Source organism: Varroa jacobsoni, unplaced genomic scaffold, assembly GCF_002532875.2.
Source record: "Varroa jacobsoni isolate VJ856 unplaced genomic scaffold, vjacob_1.0 scaffold_625, whole genome shotgun sequence".
Lineage (NCBI taxonomy): Eukaryota > Metazoa > Arthropoda > Arachnida > Mesostigmata > Varroidae > Varroa > Varroa jacobsoni.
Genome location: NW_019213527.1, coordinates 183,781 through 202,837, shown reverse-complemented (window position 1 = coordinate 202,837; position 19,057 = coordinate 183,781). Strand labels below are relative to the sequence as shown.

The 19,057-nt window shown below is 38.5% G+C and overlaps 1 protein-coding gene and 1 long non-coding RNA gene across 2 annotated transcripts; one reads left to right on the top strand and one right to left on the bottom strand.

Moving 5' to 3' along the window:
* The first annotated feature begins 337 nt into the window (after positions 1–337).
* LOC111262060 (superkiller complex protein 3) lies at positions 338–13,214 on the top strand. Its single transcript, XM_022836034.2, has 16 exons — positions 338–857; positions 1,673–1,857; positions 4,175–4,402; positions 4,748–4,908; positions 5,884–6,099; positions 6,323–6,515; positions 6,626–6,909; positions 7,453–7,699; positions 8,103–8,355; positions 8,472–8,763; positions 9,139–9,332; positions 9,473–9,966; positions 11,097–11,368; positions 11,662–12,055; positions 12,311–12,484; positions 12,786–13,214. Exons 1-16 carry the CDS (start codon positions 811–813, stop codon positions 12,935–12,937), a joined length of 3,786 nt encoding a protein of 1,261 aa, XP_022691769.1. The 5' UTR covers positions 338–810; the 3' UTR covers positions 12,938–13,214.
* A 154-nt stretch (positions 13,215–13,368) lies between these two features.
* Positions 13,369–16,514, bottom strand: LOC111262061 (uncharacterized). Its single transcript, XR_002681369.1, has 2 exons — positions 14,272–16,514; positions 13,369–14,104 (listed from the first exon to the last, which is right to left on the bottom strand). It is a non-coding gene; the product is annotated as an uncharacterized LOC111262061 (long non-coding RNA).
* Positions 16,515–19,057: the final 2,543 nt, after the last annotated feature.

Here is a 19,057-nt window from a genome sequence, read left to right as displayed (position 1 = left end):
CCAAGCTGCGCGGGCCACTGCTACAAGCAGACGAGAAAACAATTAACACCTACATGGAGGCATGGTATGGGTCTTGAAAACTAAGCAACGATTAGATGGACCACATATAGAGATCGAGATGACATTATGAAGAACAACAGAAGCGGCCACGATACGTCAGTGAACCGACGACTAAAAGTTAAGACACTAGTGTTATGGCTAAATGATGCAAGGGGCAACAACGTGAACGTATAGCAAATGTCTTGACTAGATGGCACATAGAGATCATTCCACTCGAGACTAGATACAGAATTTGAAGTTTACAGTTTCTAGTAAAGAAGACCATCATACTGACATTCGCTTCCCTACAAGGAATAGAATAGATGAGCTATCGAACTACCTTATTAGCTATTAAAATTCCATAGGTAGTTCCTTGCGGAATCTGTTTCGCCAATTTGAGTAGCCACTTTCACAAGCTGTTCACTCGTCAGCTGGTCGCTATACGCGAGCCTACGCCGAAAGTACCAGCGAAAACTCGTTTGTGGTTGAGCTCCGACTATCAACAATCTACCCAAGCTAATCACATGTTCACGATACACAAGGACTTCTAATCAGAAGAGGACGCCTGGAGTGAAAACAGAACATATTTTTGGAATACACGTTTTCATGTATACAACACTATTAATCCCGTATACAGATTAAAATCAAATACGCGCTCATAATCAAAAGTAGTCGTAGCTCATCCCTGCGCTCCATATTTATAATGTACAGTGAGTGTTCATAAGCGTGCGTGTTGCTTATATTGGTTTGTAGACGGGACCGAAACGGTTGATGCGTATAAGAGTGAGAGACATACAAAGCTTCTTAAACAAAACAAAGTAAGTTTTTAAGCCTTTTAAATCAAAGTTAATACAAAGATGTCAAAATAGTGTATGATTCATAAATTTGAATGATAGTCGTCTACAACGAAGATTTTTGCGGTAGCTATTTCGCTAGTCAATTAAACGAAGAACCTACAAGAATACTTAGACAAAAATAGAAACGACAATAAATGGGGATTATGATCGATGTTAAACACAAAAAAAAAGGATTGTTGTAAAGTGTAAATCAATCCAGTTTGTTTTTTCTTCCTGGCATTATTATGTTGTTAGTGCCTTCAATGTCCGAGAACAACTTAGTTCCACTTTTATACAATTGTCCAATATGGGTAAATTTGGCTTGAGAAACAACATTGAAACTCTTTCTTAGTGGATTAACCAGCCATCGTTGAATGTAAAATACAGTAATATAGTTTGAAAAGCTATTGATCTTTGCGCCTTGAAGCGCACTTTGATCGCATTTGCGTTTCTCATTCTTTACTGAACATAAATATGACCAAGTGAACCAATCAATTAAATTGTGTCATCGATCGATCTGTGTGTGTTAAACGTTTTTGTCCGCTTATTATAAAAGCCAGCTGAACGTGAAAATGTTGAAAATTTAGGTATATCTACGGTGGTCAGTTTGTTTCGTGAACTTGTCACACGAAGTACGGAATACTCGTAGACGCACTGAACGGTCTATCTACCAGACTAACTATATTTGGCCAGCTTAAAAGCAGAACGGACTTCTTTGCATAACAATGACCTATATGCGCGGAACTGTTCATGTTCGATACACATGTTATAATCAATTGCTTTCATTTATCTCCGAGAGCCCCTTATTTGCCCAGCAGCATTATGAATACGAGGACTTTGCTTAAAGATGCCCGCCAGTGCCTAGAATCAGCCGACTACGAGCGTAGCATCGAACTTTGCGAAGCAATCTTGAAGCAAGAGACCGATCACTATACCGCACTGCTCCTCCTTGGTGCCGCAGCGACCGCATCAGCTAATTCGGGTGTGTCATATCTCCTAATCAATCTGTTTCGTAACCGATTTATTTAACAGTGACATTTTCTTGATAAAACTATATTGTAATTTACATTACCTTGTAATAGAACATAGATCAAACGAATGGTTATTTATATAATTATTGTAGAAAGAGGCAGCGCTGATTTAAACTGATTGAAGAGTATAAACTTTAAAGTTACAGGTACAGAAAGCAATTGTCTAAGACGCATTCCTAGGTACGCTGAGCCTACCGGACATAATCGTCTATCTGATATCGATCTACGCACTGTTGTCTTAACAGCGCACAAAGCTGCTGCTGTTTAAGTAGTAAATTTTTGGCTGAAATCATAATTGGTATTCCGTAGTTGAAGCATTTTCTCTATCAAATTTTTACCCAAGCATGTTGCAAGAGCTGGTAACCTTACAATAAGGTTACTGTCATCGATTGGAATTCATGGCATTACTGTCAGTAGGTATTTGTAGATAAGGACATAGGCATATGATTCAGATACACAAGGACAAAACTGATCGAAACTAGGTAGTTGTTAAGTTTTGGCTTTAGAGGTTGATGAAATGTCGAATTCTAGATGTTGCAAACATAGCACAAGTTGTGTATCATGGGATTGCCTTAATTTATTGAACTATTAACCCAAAAGCGGTGTCATATTTTGAAATGTCATTTTTCCTGCATCACCTCTGTCCATCTATAAATCATTTACATTTGATGCCCATTTGAGAGTTCGTTTGTAATGCTCGTAGTGTTCATTACTAGAGATCATTCAATAATCGCTCGCATTTAAATATTCAACCATTTTTTATACATTTGTAAAAGCAGGGTAAACCTCGTCTATATATATACACGGCCATCTGGTCAAGAGTGCTGCATTGAAATAAATCTTTCATACTACAGGTTTTACACGCTTAAGGTTTTACTTAAACACAAAATTTGTAAGGTATACTTTTTTCGACTTACTCTCTCCATGGCGTTTTTCACTTCGCTCAATCCACGATATTAAATCCTTTAAAAAAAAAGTCAGTGATTTTCGCGGCCTACGTGCCCCATCAAATAGTTAGTTTTTTTGGAATGTAAACGCTTTTCGTGAATAGCCTGGATTTACGACAATCCGCGCTCGTTAAGCAAGCCTAAAAAACATTCGTCAAAAATATGGCTAAATGTATGCAAAAAATCGTCACGATAAAAGCCAACGGAGTCCGTCTTCTCTATATTGCATCCAAGTAAAATCTTAAACGTATATAGTGAGTAATAAATAAGATTTATGTAGGCACAATTGTTTTTTATTGACGTCATTTTGAACTTGCTTCCGAGTCGCTGATCGGACACTGATAGTATATATATCGACTAGCCACTGAAGTTTTTATACCGTAAGCGTGTCGATACTAGCTGCAATTTATTGTTTGAGCTTAGCGACCTTAACAATATATCTCTACAATTTCTTTTGCATTCTAAAACTTTGACCATGGTAATTATTGTTATTATATATATATATATAGATATGTCTTATATGTTATATTATGTTATAATATATATATATATATATATATATATATATAATGTTTATGATAGTACAGCAATAATAAGAAAAAAATTAATTGCATCAAAATTATCTTACAAAACCTCTTATTATATTCACATCTTATGCCATCAATTTCAAGCATCTACAGTCTTGCAGACAGCTCCTACACCGCCTGGAGTCTCAACTTCATTATATTTACACTCATAATTATATCGATTTAATGATATATGGGAACATTCGTAAAATATTTATTTATTAACATGAAATACTTACGTTAGGTTATCCTAGACGAATGTAAATCGTAGTTTAAAACTAGACGAGACCATCGTGCGCCTACATTGTCCTATATCAACGATCTGCTGATAAATATCGAACATATTTTTTTTGTTATTGGCTACAGTCGTTCCTATTCTCTTGCCGCGTTACCTTCGTACATTTATTCTATGATCCTGTTCTAGCTATTGGCTACGTCTAATCTGAGCTGCAGCTGGTTAAGGATTACTTCGTTACGGTGATCCGTGGTCTTTCTACTGGTATATGCTTAACACCTTTCTATCTCAATTAGGTCGTTCCTTGGTGTCGTTCCACGCAATTAATACTATGACGCATGCGGTCTGTTGTGAAAGAAAACACGTATAGAAATACCTATAAATAGATAAAAATAAACAAAGAAGAAAATACATATACTTCCAAATTTCCGTAAAGGATATTTCAAACCTAATAACTTCTGCACGACTAGCATTGTCGAATCAAGTCTCAATTTTTTTGTCTGCGTCATTCTTTGTGCAGATCATGCTGCGAAAGCACTCAAAGCACTGGTGCGTGCCACAGAGATTAAAAAGGACCAGAAGGCGCCTTGGCAAGGTCTGCTCAGACTTTTAAGAAAACACCCGGAACTGGACAGGCCCTTTTACCGAAAGGTCCTTCAAAGGGTTATTGACACCACCATGGATGAGAAGATCTGCAGACTTCTCTACGTTGAAATGGCCGAACTCGACGCTGATTGGAAACTTCTTGGTACGAAGCTGCAAACAAATAAGTAGAATTTACACAAATAATGGAAAGAAATATAAATACATGTACAAAAAATATAGGACGAAAAAAGAAGACATAACACGTGTAGGTAGGCTTTGAAGATGATACTTAACTTTCTGGTTACCGAACGTGTCATAAGTGTCTGTTCTTGGTAGTTTACGTATGTATCAAATTAATAAGAAAACGATACGTTACTATTCTCGACAGTTTAACGAAGCCGATCGTACTTTCATGCTGCTTCTGTTGCTCTCTTAATTGTATACTCAGATACATAGTGGTAAACGCATTGTACCCAGAAAGGTAATAGTACAAATGCCTTTTTTGTAGATAAAAGCTTTACTGCGGGCGTTGAAGCCGAGGATATGTCAGTTGTCAATCGGATCGCTCAAGTGGCTTTGGATCTTTTTGACAGACGACAATGTGTTCCGGACAATATTGAACTGCTTCGGAAACTAACGAAGATAAAAACTCTCAATCCAGACGTGCAGGTAACAATTATCTCCACGATATTATTATAAAATTAGCATTTACAAGCGAGCGATAGGGTACTGCATAAAAGAAGTTTTTCTATAACCGTTTCGCGCAGTTTAAACCTGGTACATGTTAGATGTAAAATAATCAGATTAACATATAAATTTTGATATCATTTTTTAGATTATGCGTATTATATAGCCGGTTCAATCTATAAAAAGGAGCTGGTTGAAGCATAAAAAGTCTACTTTTGGTGATCAATACAATTGTCTTTGATCTGGCAGTGCAATTTAGCGTTTGTGTATTATATATTCGTTTCAACATGTTGAACTTAATAGCACTGCATCACCCGAACACCTGTTATAACTCAGATCCTCCGTTTTATCGTTAGCACTTACGCCGTATATAAGGCTAATTACAGACGAAGAATATTTAGCAAACAGAACATCGAAGACCCGAAAATGTTTCAAAGCAAAAATTTTGGAATAATTTAGAGAATTAACAGGTAATTTGAGGTAACTAATTACCTAATTATACCTAATTTTAAAATTACCTAATTTACCTAATTATAAAAAATCGAGTATTGATGCAAGTCCAATAATCTTAACGGATTACACGGTATCATTAAGATAAGATGTATTCGTTTTACCTATTAATATATTAAATTGAAGCGCTTAAAATGATCACTGTCATATATATCTAATGCAAACTTGCGTGTCTACTAGTGAAATAGTTACCTTTAGTGCTTTAAATTTTCAGATCATACTTATGTATGGAACTGGAAGAAAAGTCAGGTAACGAATTAACCAAAGTTATTAATAAATTAATCAGAAATAGATGCCTGATCTCATATTCCGGCCCGTGTCACAAACGATGAATAATAAAGTAAAGAGTATATACTATATGCACTTGGTCACAGATAAGAAAAGCACACTGAACTAAAATGAAATTTTATGATCTTTTGTTTGGGATATATTTGTGGATGATTATAGGTACCGTTGATTTTGAGGTACATGTTTCTACTCCCGGCTACGGAAATTGAGCCGGAATTTTCAACGATTTCGTCAGGACTGTCGACTGACATTGTTGATAAGCTGGCAGTAGAAATTTTTGTGGAACGAGAATTGGCTGTTATTCAGCCTCAAAGGATTCATAAAGCATTGCAGGCACATCCCAAGAAGGAACTTCCCAAGTACATCATTAGCAAGGTGTGTTTGCGTATGACTAAGTTGACTCTTTAGTAAGTTTGTAGTGGCACGGCGTTCACTTGAGCAGAAAGTTTTTTTCAAGCCAGACGTATTTGGCAAATTTGTCTACAAACATAACTATTGTGGCAGATGTTTGAGCTAACGCGTAGCATGCTTGGTGAAGAGTGTTGAATTTTTTTCGTAAGATTATTAGCCTATTGCGGTTTTACTTCATTTTCACCAGGCAAAACTGTGTTTAATTGCTAACGATATCTCTGGTCTCGAAGAAGCTTGCCATGTCCTTCTCGATTTAGACGCGTCAAACTATGACGCCTGGAAATTACGGCTTGAGGGTCTTATGCGAACACGCCAGTTTCGCGATGTCGAAACAACAGCAAAAGAGGCTATTCGAGTTTGCAACAAGGAGCATGTCGGCTGTACGTATCACTCATGTGTACGATGTTATCTGCAGGAATCTATTGCGTAACATTTACTTAGGTCCAGTTGAGGCTCAAATTCGTTTTGGGTTTTTTTTCAATTTCTGTAGATCTCCTAATTTATATAGCACGTGCGCTACACGGACAGTGTCGGTATCGCGAGACGTTGACAGTTCTTGACCGAGCAGAGAAGGTTGGAGGAAAAGCTCGCGCAGCTCTGCGAATTCAATGCCTTCTTGAAACCGGGAAGGTTCGAGAGGCCTTAGATTTATCGGTAGCTTCCGGTGAACAGGGATGGGCACTTCAAGCCCGAATGGAGCTTGGAGAAGAGCTGAATTTAGACAATTCCGAACTTAATGCATATGGAATGACAACTGCTATTCGATATCTAATGGTGAGTAAATATTGATTATAGGAATAAGACCGTTAAATTGTTTATCAGTCACAAAGGAACTCAAATTTTACGTTCAAAGCAAAGGCGCAGGAGATTTTTTTGGAAAAAAACATTAAGAAATTAGTCCGCATAGGATTGTCTCTAAGCAGAGAAATTTACAGTCGATTTGAAAGTCTAACTTTATTATGTGCGGTGTTCTTTGCGATATGACTTTGTTGGGCAATAAGACTGTTTTCAAGAGCTGACAGTTTCCTCAGGCAGAAGTAATTTTTTATACGCTTGGGTTGCTTTGGAAGGCTGCGAGACTGAGTTTGCCTCGGTAATTCGATGAAGTAATTTATAATAATGTAATAAACTACATAAAGGGATGCAAGAGTTTTTCGTTGCTATTTACGTCGCCTAAATGTATCTTTCTTACTGCATTCCTAACAACAGTTATCCCACATTTGTCTCCTTGATTACGTAGCCTATGGCAGTTCAAAATGGAATGTGAGTGTAACTTCATTTATTTCTTACTTATATGGTTATTCTGGATCCCGATAGTATAAAATGAGGCACAACGATGCCTTGAAAGTTGCCACGGCCGCCATCAGTCGAGATGGCCAGAATACGGAGCTAATGACTCTGCTTGGCGAAGCCTACTTGGCGTTGGGGCATCCAGTTCAGGCTGTAAAATGCTTACAACAAAGCTTTCTTGCGAACCAGTATGATGATCGGACGGGAAAGTTGTTTAGTAGAACACTTCGATTACTTGGAATTCACGACCAGAATCTTTGTCTTCTTGAGTCAGGTGAGTTGCTCCCCTATGTTTATCGGGTTAGCGTTATTTTGCTACGAGGCTTTTGCTGGAAATAAACAATCAATAGTCAATTTAAACTGTATTGAAATAATAATTAAAACAATAATATATTAATAATACAGATGACAGAGGACTGATGTGCTTGAATATCGGTTCACTTCTGTAACTTGTGCTCGTCACTTTACTTAAGTTTTTTTCATGACTTGGTTCCTATTCTAGCCAGCCGAAACTTGTTACACAGTTGTCTGTCTAATGCTGCTGTAGACAACGCCTTTTTTTTAGCATACACGACTAATCTATGACTATGACGTATTCCTTATATCGGCCAGTAAAGCACGATTTTTCTTATTGCGTTCATATGGCATAACTGCGTTCAACGTTATGACATTTACAGTTACGAAGGATGGCACGATACACGATGGCAACTGTTGGGCATTTGCAGAGTTGGGTTTGTATCATTTGGAGCACGGAGAACCGGTCAATGCCGTAGGTCCCCTTCAGAAGGCCATTAACTTGAAACCGTGTTCATTAGTGTTCGAACTACTCGCAGAAGCATACGCGGCACGAAAAAGTTTTGCAGCAGCGGTCCTCTGTTTTTCCAAGAGCATCGAATTAGGAAGTGACCACGAGGCATTCGTTAAGTACAGGTTTGTGATGTTGCCATGTCACAAGGAATACAAGTGCTATTGCTATATAGTAAGTATAGGTTCGACAGGGTATTTATAATTAACTATATGTTGTTACTGCTACCATCTTGTTTTAGGTTGGCCTGTATCGCTCGAGATCAAAATCAGCTCGAAGAAGCTATAGAATTATTCGAGGAGGCTTTACAAGCGGATCAAACATCAGCTTTTTGCGCTCATGATATGGCGCAAACATGCCTTGTTCTTGCCCGCAACAAGCTTCGGGAGGCTCTGCGTGGACCAGCCAGACGCTTCCTGAGTCGCGGACTTGTCGTCGCTGCTCAGCCGATCTGTGGTGGCCATAGCAGGGTTGTATGCCTCTGGAACATACTTGGAGACATAATGATGCAAGCAATGGAGAGTAACCTAGAGGTAGATAATTCATCATAAAAAGAAACTTGAAGCGACACTTAGCGCGCCTCAAGGTTGCAGGCTGTTAGTATAAGCGGAGATTGCCAAGGAAAGAGTATATTCTCTCTCTCTCTCTCTCTCTCTATATATATATATATATATATATATATATAATTAAAAATTCATAACGGGACATTTCGTTTTCTTTACGAAGCATAAGTGACTATTCTTGTCTTAAATGAGGTTTGACTACCTAGTTTCAAATAACTGTGCCGTGAAAGCAGATTCACCATTAGGGAGAACATAAGGCTTCGTCCGTAGGCCCACTTTCGTGTCTGTTACATATGGTAAAATATTGCTGATATTCATGCGCTTATATTTGTTTTTCCTGTACAGCTACAACCTCCTACGGACACCAAACTGCGCATGCTACTAGGCCTTTCAGAAGACGATGCTGTTCTAAGGCCTGACAAACTCTGTGCTCTAGCAGAAAAGTGCTTTATGCGATGTTTGTCATTGAATTCCAATTTACCTAATGTGTGGCATAACATGGCTGTCATGTCCGCCGCCAAAGGAGAATTCGACCAAAGGTATTGCTAATGCTTTTTCATAGAGCCTTTTTTTTTATTTGACATAAGGAGTTCATTATCAGAAATTATTATTCGTTGAACCCGATCGATTTAATGACCCGTTTATGATCGTCCTGTGTGTGGAATTTTTACCGTTCTAGTTTGTCCTGTATGAAACGGGCCATCTCTCTTGATCCCAAGTCGGCCCACCTATGGAGCTCATTTGGTGTTTTGGCTGTGCGAGCGAAACTTTCACCCAAATTCGCACAATCGGCTTTTATCCGCGCACTTGCCATAGATCCCGATCTCGCACCTGCCTGGACAAATCTCGGTTTCATTTACATGAAGAGCGGTTTACTTCATGAAGCTAACCAGTGCTTTACACGAGCTCAAGCTGTTGACCCGTTAAATCTCGAATGCTGGCTTGGTCAAGCCACATTGGCAGCTACTGTAAAACATTTTGACGCCTGTGATCTCTATCGACATTCAAATCAGCTTCGCCCTACAGGTGAAGCTCTAGTCTGTCATATGGCAATCCTAAGCAGCCAAAACAACGTTAAGGAAACAATGCCGAAGGATGTGCCTGAGGAAATGGTGAACGCCTGTGAAAGATGTATGGATTCATTTGAAGGACATAATGCCTGTGCCACTGCTGGTAAGCTTCTGATATAATTAAAATCTAATTATTGCTAGTGAGAATACAGACGCATAAAAATAGACATTTTGTACATTGAATTTTTATTAGGAACTGTGGTGACGGAGCCCGTAGAGACGGGTGCAGCTGACTCAATAATAACGTAACTTATCATGTTTAAATTTATTACCATGACTACTATGAAGTCATTATTACTAAAATAACAAGCGACGTACATCGAGATGTTATTATTTCCAGTGAATAAATAAATGTCCCCTAAACAAAGCTTCTAATCCACTCTATTCTGTAAAACTGACTACGTATATATAAAATAATGAATCAATCATTGTTAATCATTCGCCCTCCTCACTAAGTTAAAAAAAAAACAGGCTTTGAATAAGTAAACGATACTGCAGTTATTATCTAAATCACTATGCAATAAGGAGAACTAGGTAGAACAATATGTGCCTACTGTAGTTATTTTTCCCGTTCAATCTTCAAGTAACGTATTTATTAAGTTGTCTGAAAATCTATGGCGGCTTTTGTTTACTGCTTTCCTTTTTAATTTAATCTTTTTTTTTTTCGTAATCACATGTTATAAACTTTTGGAACTCCTTTTTCTTGCGGTTCTCCTTTCGCCATTCTCCTTGGGATTCGATCTTGAGTCTATATTTCAAATATGGGCATGTCGGGTGAAAGAGAAATGTATTTTCCAAATCTCGCTAATATCCAAAAGTTGTTGTATCAATCTCGCACGTTGTTCCACGTACGATATATATTAGAGAGCTAAGGAATATGGACGAACCTAACAATTATATTCGTTCAGCGTAGCCTTATTTAACTACCATGTTTAAACCTAGCTTACTGTATTTGAGTAGCGTCTTCGGTTATGAAATTATTATCATATGTGACGCGTATTTAGGCTTGTTTCGCTAGCTTTTTACCCTTGGTACAAAACGAAAATTAAATTTCAAAAATACTGTTTTTCTTTTAGCACCCGTCATAGTTACCTTTCGGCTTCGAACTCTGTGTTATGACCTAAAAGACAGTATTAAAAAGCTTTTTAACAGTACCTAACATCTGATCGTCAGCAAGATGAAATAGTAAATAGTTTCTGAATAACTTAATAATATGAGCTACTGCCATTTTAGGTTATGTGCTTCTAACACATGGTTTAACTATCGAGGCCGAGACAGTATTATCCCGTTGTGGATGCTCAACTTGTCGCATACTAATGGCACAAAGTGCGGCAATTCGAGAAGATTGGCAGGAATGCTCCCGTCAGCTTGATGGTTTGGAAGGCGAAGAAGTCGAAAAACTGAAGGCTTACAAAGCATGGAAAGTAAACGGACAACTTGACAAGGCTGTCGCACTTGTTCCTGAACTGGGAGAGATCTACGATAACACAAAGACAAGCGTGGAGGTTAGTGCCTAGGATTCTATTTAGCTGAAATCGAATTTGTTGCCTCGGCGTTTGTTCCCCTTATCATTTTTTCCCACATATAAATAATTTTTACTTCTGTTATCATCGTACACATTATGCTCATTTCGTGATGCGACTTGCCGCTGGCTTTTTCGGTCAGTAGTCCAGCAAGTCATTCAAGAGTGATTACAAAGGAGCAGCAATTTACAGTTGCCAATGAGAAGAAGTTTTACTGATTTTATCATTTATTTATTATCCATTTCTTTCTCACTTGCACTCATTGTCCTATTCAGTTAACACGTAAGTCTCTTGAACGAGCTGTGCGTCAAAATCCTCGATGTGAAAAATCCTGGCGCCGACTAGCAGAGTGTCTTATCGAAGAGGGCCGGTGGAAGACTGCAGTACGTGTCACTGAATTTATGGCTCCACCCCATCAGCCTGAAGGGCTTCTGTTGTGGACGGTAGCACATGCAATGGCTGATCGTAAACGAAGTGCGTACAGCGCGGCTGCGAGTCTCGTGCGTAATTTTCCTGATAAACCCCAGCACTGGACGCTGCTTCGATGGACTAGTTTGGCGATCGAGAAGCGCAACTTACCTATACCCGACCATTATGAAGACGTGAACCAAGCAGATTGGAAGGAGTTTGCGATCAAAGTGAGGACGCTGGATGACACACTCAAAAGCGGTGAGTAAAACAGAACAATGCAATCAAACATTCTTAAGACTTTAAGCGATTAGGTTTCCTAACTTCATTTTGCGGCTGTTTCGTGAGTGAAAATCTGTAAGTTCTTTTAGGAAAACTTTTGATATGATTATTCTAGTGGTTGATCTTAATGCCTTAAAAATAAACTGATGAATTCGTATAGATGTATGCGGTTTGCAATTTAGCACTGCATCTGCGGTACAAAAAATCAAGTAGGCACATGATTACTTATTTTAGGCAAAGTTCCTCCACCTCGAGTATTGACCATCGTTGAGGAGACCACTGGCGAACGTCAATGTCGAAAGCTGATCGAACTCCTGTCTCAGAAGAAGATTACAAAGACATTTTTCACACTAGCTACAGGTCTACTTAAAGCCGATCCGCAGTCTGAGGCCGGACTATTTTTGACAGGTAAACGTTGCTGTCTGGATTCGAAACTGGAAAACTTTGCACTGTCTGATAAAACGCCTGATGGCGATACTGGACTCGAAACATAGAGGCACACCATTCGAAGAGAATGTAACAAGATAATTGTTGAAACTTTTCGAAATAACCGTGGGAGCGGTCGGTTGTTAAAGGCATGTGACAAGGATACGCGTTCCTACAAAATCGAAAACGTTTTTTGCCAAATTATACATTTATTATTATAGCTATAGACTGGCTACGAACAAAAGGGTGCCATAATTGTGCACATTTCTTGCTTCTATTTCAGGGCTATGGTCAGCGGTCAACGGCTCGAAGGACTTGTATAGTCGGTGTTTCAATGCTTTGCCCTGTCAAGGTTCCCTCAAGAAGCTCTTAGAGCAGCAACATAGCTATGTGCAAAAATCCGAAGCAGCCTTAAGAGGAGCGCACTTAGAATAAATACTTGATTGTTATTTTAATACCGGTTCAAAAATTCCTATATATATTTTATTGTATCAGTAAATAGGGCTGGTGGATTAGCTGTGTGTGTTTCCACTAGTGGTGACACACTAGCGAGTGAAGACCTTTTTTGAGTCCTTTGAAGACCTTTGAGCCCCTCATAAGTATTTGGAACGCCGAGTTTCTGTATGGCATACACGAACGTGTGTTACACACAAACATCATCTTTGTTGTTTCAATTAAATAAAGGTGAAAGGGCCCCAAGTTTGCAATTACACATCAATTGATCTGGTTATTTGCGTCTATAGACATTAGAGCTGCTTTTTACCAAGACAATAGGAAAGCTTGCCGATGGAAGGTAATTTTATTTTGTTCTAAAATAGAATAAAATCATAATAACAATAATAGTAAATAGAAAAATAACTACGACATTTAAAATAAAGGTAGAGTTTATTAGTCTTAAAATATTTTAATTAGATTAAAAAAGAAAATTAGACTAATTGGTCTTAAAATACGTAAGGTAGTCTGGCAAAAAAGAAGTTTTATTTAGCCGTGGCCTTATGTTTCTACCGAATTAACAAGCTCTGAAAAGATTCATTTACGTGCACTAACTGAGGCATTATTTCAGAGTAATTTTTATTGTAAAGTTTGTATATCTATCAGAGACATTGCTAGTTCGAAAAACATACAGCACTTCTAAAAAAAAAGTTGTTTCCAACAGTGTAGTTTGTAAAGAGTAATCGTTGCGACAGCCAGCCTTAATATTGAAGAACGTACCTATAAGCCATTGGGTATCATGCTTTAAGCCTAAATGTATCGAAACTTTAAATATGGCCGATAACGATTGACTCGTTCTGTGAATAAGCTTTTGAAGGACAATTTTTAAGAAATTCCGCATTTGTTCCTCTTCTCGTTGAACTGGTTTCTCTACTGGTAAAGCTGGATGAGTTTCGCACCGTCATAAATAATTCTAATAAGTATAAGCAGTTGCTTATTTTTGGGTATTTGAAGTAAGAGAATGCGCCGGGTTACCACATGGTTTATAAATTCGACCCGATTGTACGAAGGATGGATTGATTTAGCATTCTTGTAACTACCGCATCGAATCATTGTCGCACTGAAGTCCGTACGGGAGAACGCTGTCGAAGGATAGTGGATTTCGACGACCTGAAAAATGATGAAAACCTAATACCGTATTAGCTACGGTTGGCGCAAACTTCGTAGGCTAAACTGCGTATCTGCTGTACCGTATCATCGTAGAAGGTAAAACGAATGTTTCTGTTTCAGTTCGAATATGTAAGAAGTCGATGATTTAGATAATTTTGTATACATACAGCGGAAAAGATGTTCTGGAACTATCGCCGTTAGTCTTGTTTTAGAAATGCACCTTCTTTAATTCACTTCGCTTCGCTTCAGGAGCTCATTTCCTACGTCAAAGGTTGACTCTCCTAGTGTGCACGTAAATGCTTTTAAATTATTAGAGAACACAAGAAGAAAAAACTATTTGCAAGTGAAGTTCTCGATATTTCCTATGCTTCCAGTGAGTAGTTGCGCCTCCTCAACTCGAATAATATATATACATATATATAATTTGCTTGAGGATACTCTTGATCATCATGATCGTCAACAATAACTGCAAATCCTTACCGCAACCAGCAACTGTAAAAAGAGCAGTTTCAGCGACGTCGTGTGCGAAACATTCTATGATATTTCACAGTTGAATGGTCTGCAGTGGTCCTTCCTTGCCGGAAACAATGTGTTAATCCGTTTCTAATACGTCGCGTAAATGCCTAAGACGAGCGTCATAGACTTTCGCGTCGCAACGACGTGTGCCGGTGAACAACGACTAAGCACCTGTGGCGCAGAAGATCAGCCCGGCTCAACCAAGCTAGCTCTAACGTAAGCGTATCGCGCAATCAGCTTTCTGCCACCCCCTAGACGTAAAATCGGCCGATATAGCACGCAAAGTCATTTGACAACAGACAGTTAACATACTTGGAAACGCATTTGGCTAAGCGTAGACTTGGTTTTCCTATCGTTGATACGTGCGCCCGTTCCATACGCGAAATCTTCGCTGGATCCGATCAACAGCTGCGCTTTTCTCGTCATCTGCTTTAGTAGATCCTCATCGAATCGGATGCAATTCAATTCTCATAGCGCTATATATGCATGTGATATATAGACTATCACTACTGCCATTGTGGCTGTATATCAGACTAATAGTACATATGTACCATTATTATACGTTTATAGTATCATTTATCGCGCCCAGTCGATTCCTATGGGGATTTTTTGTCATAGTGGAAATCGGTAGATTATGTTTCTTTTCAAGTACGATGATGACTATGTTAATTTTCATAGTTGTACTTATCTCTTGACAAAGTCACAGGACGAAAAGGTTCCGTGTTATGTTATGCTGGCCACATGTCTAACAATGGAAATATGGGTTGCGTATTTGTGTGTAGATGTGTTGGGTTCATAAGATTTCTTAATACTCAAAACACGCCGTTCCAGTAAACAATGGTGGCATTTGATACTTGAACAAAAATTTAGACAACGGACAGAGAAGCTGGAACCAAATGTTAACCCTGTAAATGGGTGAATGTCTCAGAAAATCTAGAATAGCTTAAGAGGGTGCTTTTTGCACCTGTTCGTCATGTTACTCAGAGCACAAAAACAACTGATTGATGGGTCACAACAAATTCAGTCGATTTAACTACACACAATTGCCGAAAGGCATACTCCTTTGAATTTTGGATTTGAAATCTGTCAGCGTGTGAGATAAAACAAACGTCGCGAAAAAATGCAGTTTTTTTTTTATTAGTTTATATCTTCTAAAAACTCTTTTCTTACCAGTCTTGCTTCTTTACAGGAGCTAGCCTTAGCAACGTTTAAAAACAAATAAATCAACTACTAGTAATCATGGAGCCAAGCTCATTTTGATAAAATCATATCCAATGCAATGTTTAAATATCAATGACATCAACCCTTTAGTGCTGAATTTCCATTTTTGAAACGACATCGTTTAAGAACGATCCTCACGAAATCCTCACGAAAAATGATCTAAGACCATTTCTCTGCGTAACGTATACGAATGAAACAATTCATGTTAACACGACAACCTAGAACGTGCTGGGGTTACCATTGAGATAAATGTTTATTCTTCTACTATCTTTCCTAACTGCATGGCGTTTCCCATATCTAAAAAACCTTGAGCCATCCCTGTCCATTATGGTATCCTATGCTATACGCAAACGCAGTCATGTGACGGAAGGCGAAAATGCTCGTTAGAGATTAGAACAGAATATGACCGATTACGCTTCACACTAAAGCTATACGCGTTTAATCTATAGTAAGAGAACACCGAATCTATTCAAGATGAAGAAAATGGTTCTCCTTAAGTTTGAAGGAATGACACAAAATCATGACGATATCTAAGCTTGGCCTAATCTTACAATAATACGTTCAAAGCGTCTGCAGTTGCTCTATGTGGCACTTTAAATATGTTTTATATTACAATATATTTGTACCTGGTATTGCAGATCCCAAAGATAAAGTTCCCCCGAAGTAACTTCTATAGCGCAGAAGACTTACTTACATGTTTATGGCGAACGAACAGCGCTCACCACTGTTCCCACATGCGTGACTTTGTTTCACCTTTAACCAAATTTTCTGTGCCACTTTTAAAATGAAAGGCTTGCCGTGGGTGTCGGACCCACCTGGAAAAGTTTACATAAGCTAAAAAACTTACTTAGTTTACTTATTTTATTACACATATATAGTGAAATATATGGGTATGATGGGAGTTAAATGGGAGATAGCTGGCTGTTTTGCCGTCTCTGCTCGGGCGTTCAAGCTATTGCTTTATGATGAAATAAGCTACTGAACCATTTGTTGCTACTTTAACAAATACTTTCTTAGGATATGTTTAGATAGAATGTCATATGATTTCTGCCACTACGAAACATAATGGTCCGTAGAGCTCGACAAACTTCATGAGCAAGTATTGTTAGCAAAGATTTGGTCAGGAGAACCGTTTAGATTGAATGTGGGACTGCGGCAAGGAATATCAGATATTGAACGGCTGCTGTAAAATACTGTTTTATGTGCGCCGCGTTTGATGGCCTGGTTGAATGGCCTTGATACACTTTTTGCGCTTTTATGAATAGCTAGTATTATATTTAACAGTAGATCGGATCAGGTCAAAGCAACATCATCAATATAGAACAGGTAAATAAATATGAATATCTAATAGAAAGCTTCCCAATTAAATAATCATAGTAGTAATATCTCTATTATACAAATGTATAGCGATAGAAGTTAGCAGCCAACTACGTAAACAAACACACCCGTTTACGTGGGGCTGGCATGTGCCCTGAAGGAATCGAGCCAGGAGCCCCACAGTAGCAAGTGATTCCATTACTGAGGATGAATAGCTCTAAGGAACTATTTTATCATTTCATATCTAAATACCGCTGAAATCACTTGAGATATCTAGCTCTAAGGAGGCAAGTAATTCCCTAAAATTTAGTAAGAACAGCCCTAATGTGAAGATATCGTTTGGTTTTTATGACAAAAGCACGTGTCATAGCTGGAGAAAGAAGATCTTCTCTCGACAATACCAGAAAGTTCGTTTTGACTGTTCGTGCACAGCAACAATATAGCTATAATACAGAAAAGTCTTACCTCTTACCAAGCTAAATGCAACACTCTCATGACCAGCTAGAAGATACAGCAAAGATAATCCATGCTTTTCATCACAAATTACCTCTTTTTAAGCGACGGACACTCACATAATCAAATCGACGCCGACCCTATACAAATAACGTCGATTCGGTTATAAATAATAATAATTCCATCTCGAGAATCGAGTCCTAACCGGAGTATGACGATACACGCTTCACACAGATGAATCGCGTCTGAAAACGCTTCATGGACACTCGACGGAGCGGCTATTGCAAAAATTCGTTCGTTCGTTCGTTCGGCGAAAGACGGCACGGCAGCACAAATCGAATCTGTTTCGAAGGTAAATGACGACGTTTTTAATGCCGGAATGGTGGTGCCGTCTTCGTTCCGACCGAAAGAGCAGTTCTATTTTGGCTGATGCATCGGATTGCCGCCTCGCTCCGGAGGTAGCTGACAAAGAGATCAGGCAGAGGATCTCTTATCAGGATATCCGATTCGACGATGACATCGCAACGGAATTGATTTCTGACGGAGACGTTTGGTGTATTTGTCGCCATTTTTCGATAAAGCGATCGCAGCAAAGCGGCTGCAAACTTGAAAATACCCTAATCAATTAGAGAAAGAAGGAATGCGAACATTGCGGTCGGACAAGACTGGCCATTTTAGCTGCGTTAGCAATCAATTCACCTGTCTGACAGACCGACGCAAAAGAGGCCTACCCAATTCGCGCACAAATCAATCCCGATCGCAATCATAAATCACAAACTCTGATACTCTTACTGGGTTGACTGACCTTATAATAGAAGATAATTAACATTCCGGATGATGTTTAATGTAAAGGTAAATTAGAATTAATTTTACCTTTTCTGGTGACTTTTTTCTTACTTCATAGACGACAGTTTCAGCGATATTTGTCATGAAAAACGTATTTCAATATTAGTTTCTATCTATGACAGCTGCTAATGAATTTGAAGGATTCGTTTAATATAAATGGTATAAATATTTTATAGAACAGAGTAGTCAACTATATATATATATATATATATGCTAGGGGCTATAACTGGTCAGTTTACTGACTGGAGGATGACCTCTTTAACGCTATATGTATACAAATATATTAAAATGCGTTTGGAGATGGTCCTAGTGATAACGTCCTATTGCTACATTGACATGAAATCTTGAGTATTTATATAATCGTCAACAATTTTCGTCAAATGGGCAAGAGATGCGGCAAAAAATTCAACTTTAACTTAGTATAAGTCTGAGCGCTATGAAAGATTTTCTTTCTTTCTATTAGGCTAATTTTCCTAGAAAAATTACGTTACTGGCGTTCAACCGCATTGTTAACTCGATCAGTGTTTAGCAAGTGACAGCGTCTCGTGGCACCCGCACGTATGCAGACATCATGAATTAAATTGATTCCGTTTTGTGAAG

Bases quoted from the DNA above. Each gene is read 5' to 3' on its own strand.
- LOC111262060 (XM_022836034.2), top strand. From the start codon at position 811: ATGCGTATAAGAGTGAGAGACATACAAAGCTTCTTAAACAAAACAAA. The intron at 8,764-9,138 runs GTAGATAATTCA...TTTCCTGTACAG, and splicing joins CAATGGAGAGTAACCTAGAG to CTACAACCTCCTACGGACAC. The intron at 12,056-12,310 runs GTGAGTAAAACA...TACTTATTTTAG, and splicing joins GGATGACACACTCAAAAGCG to GCAAAGTTCCTCCACCTCGA.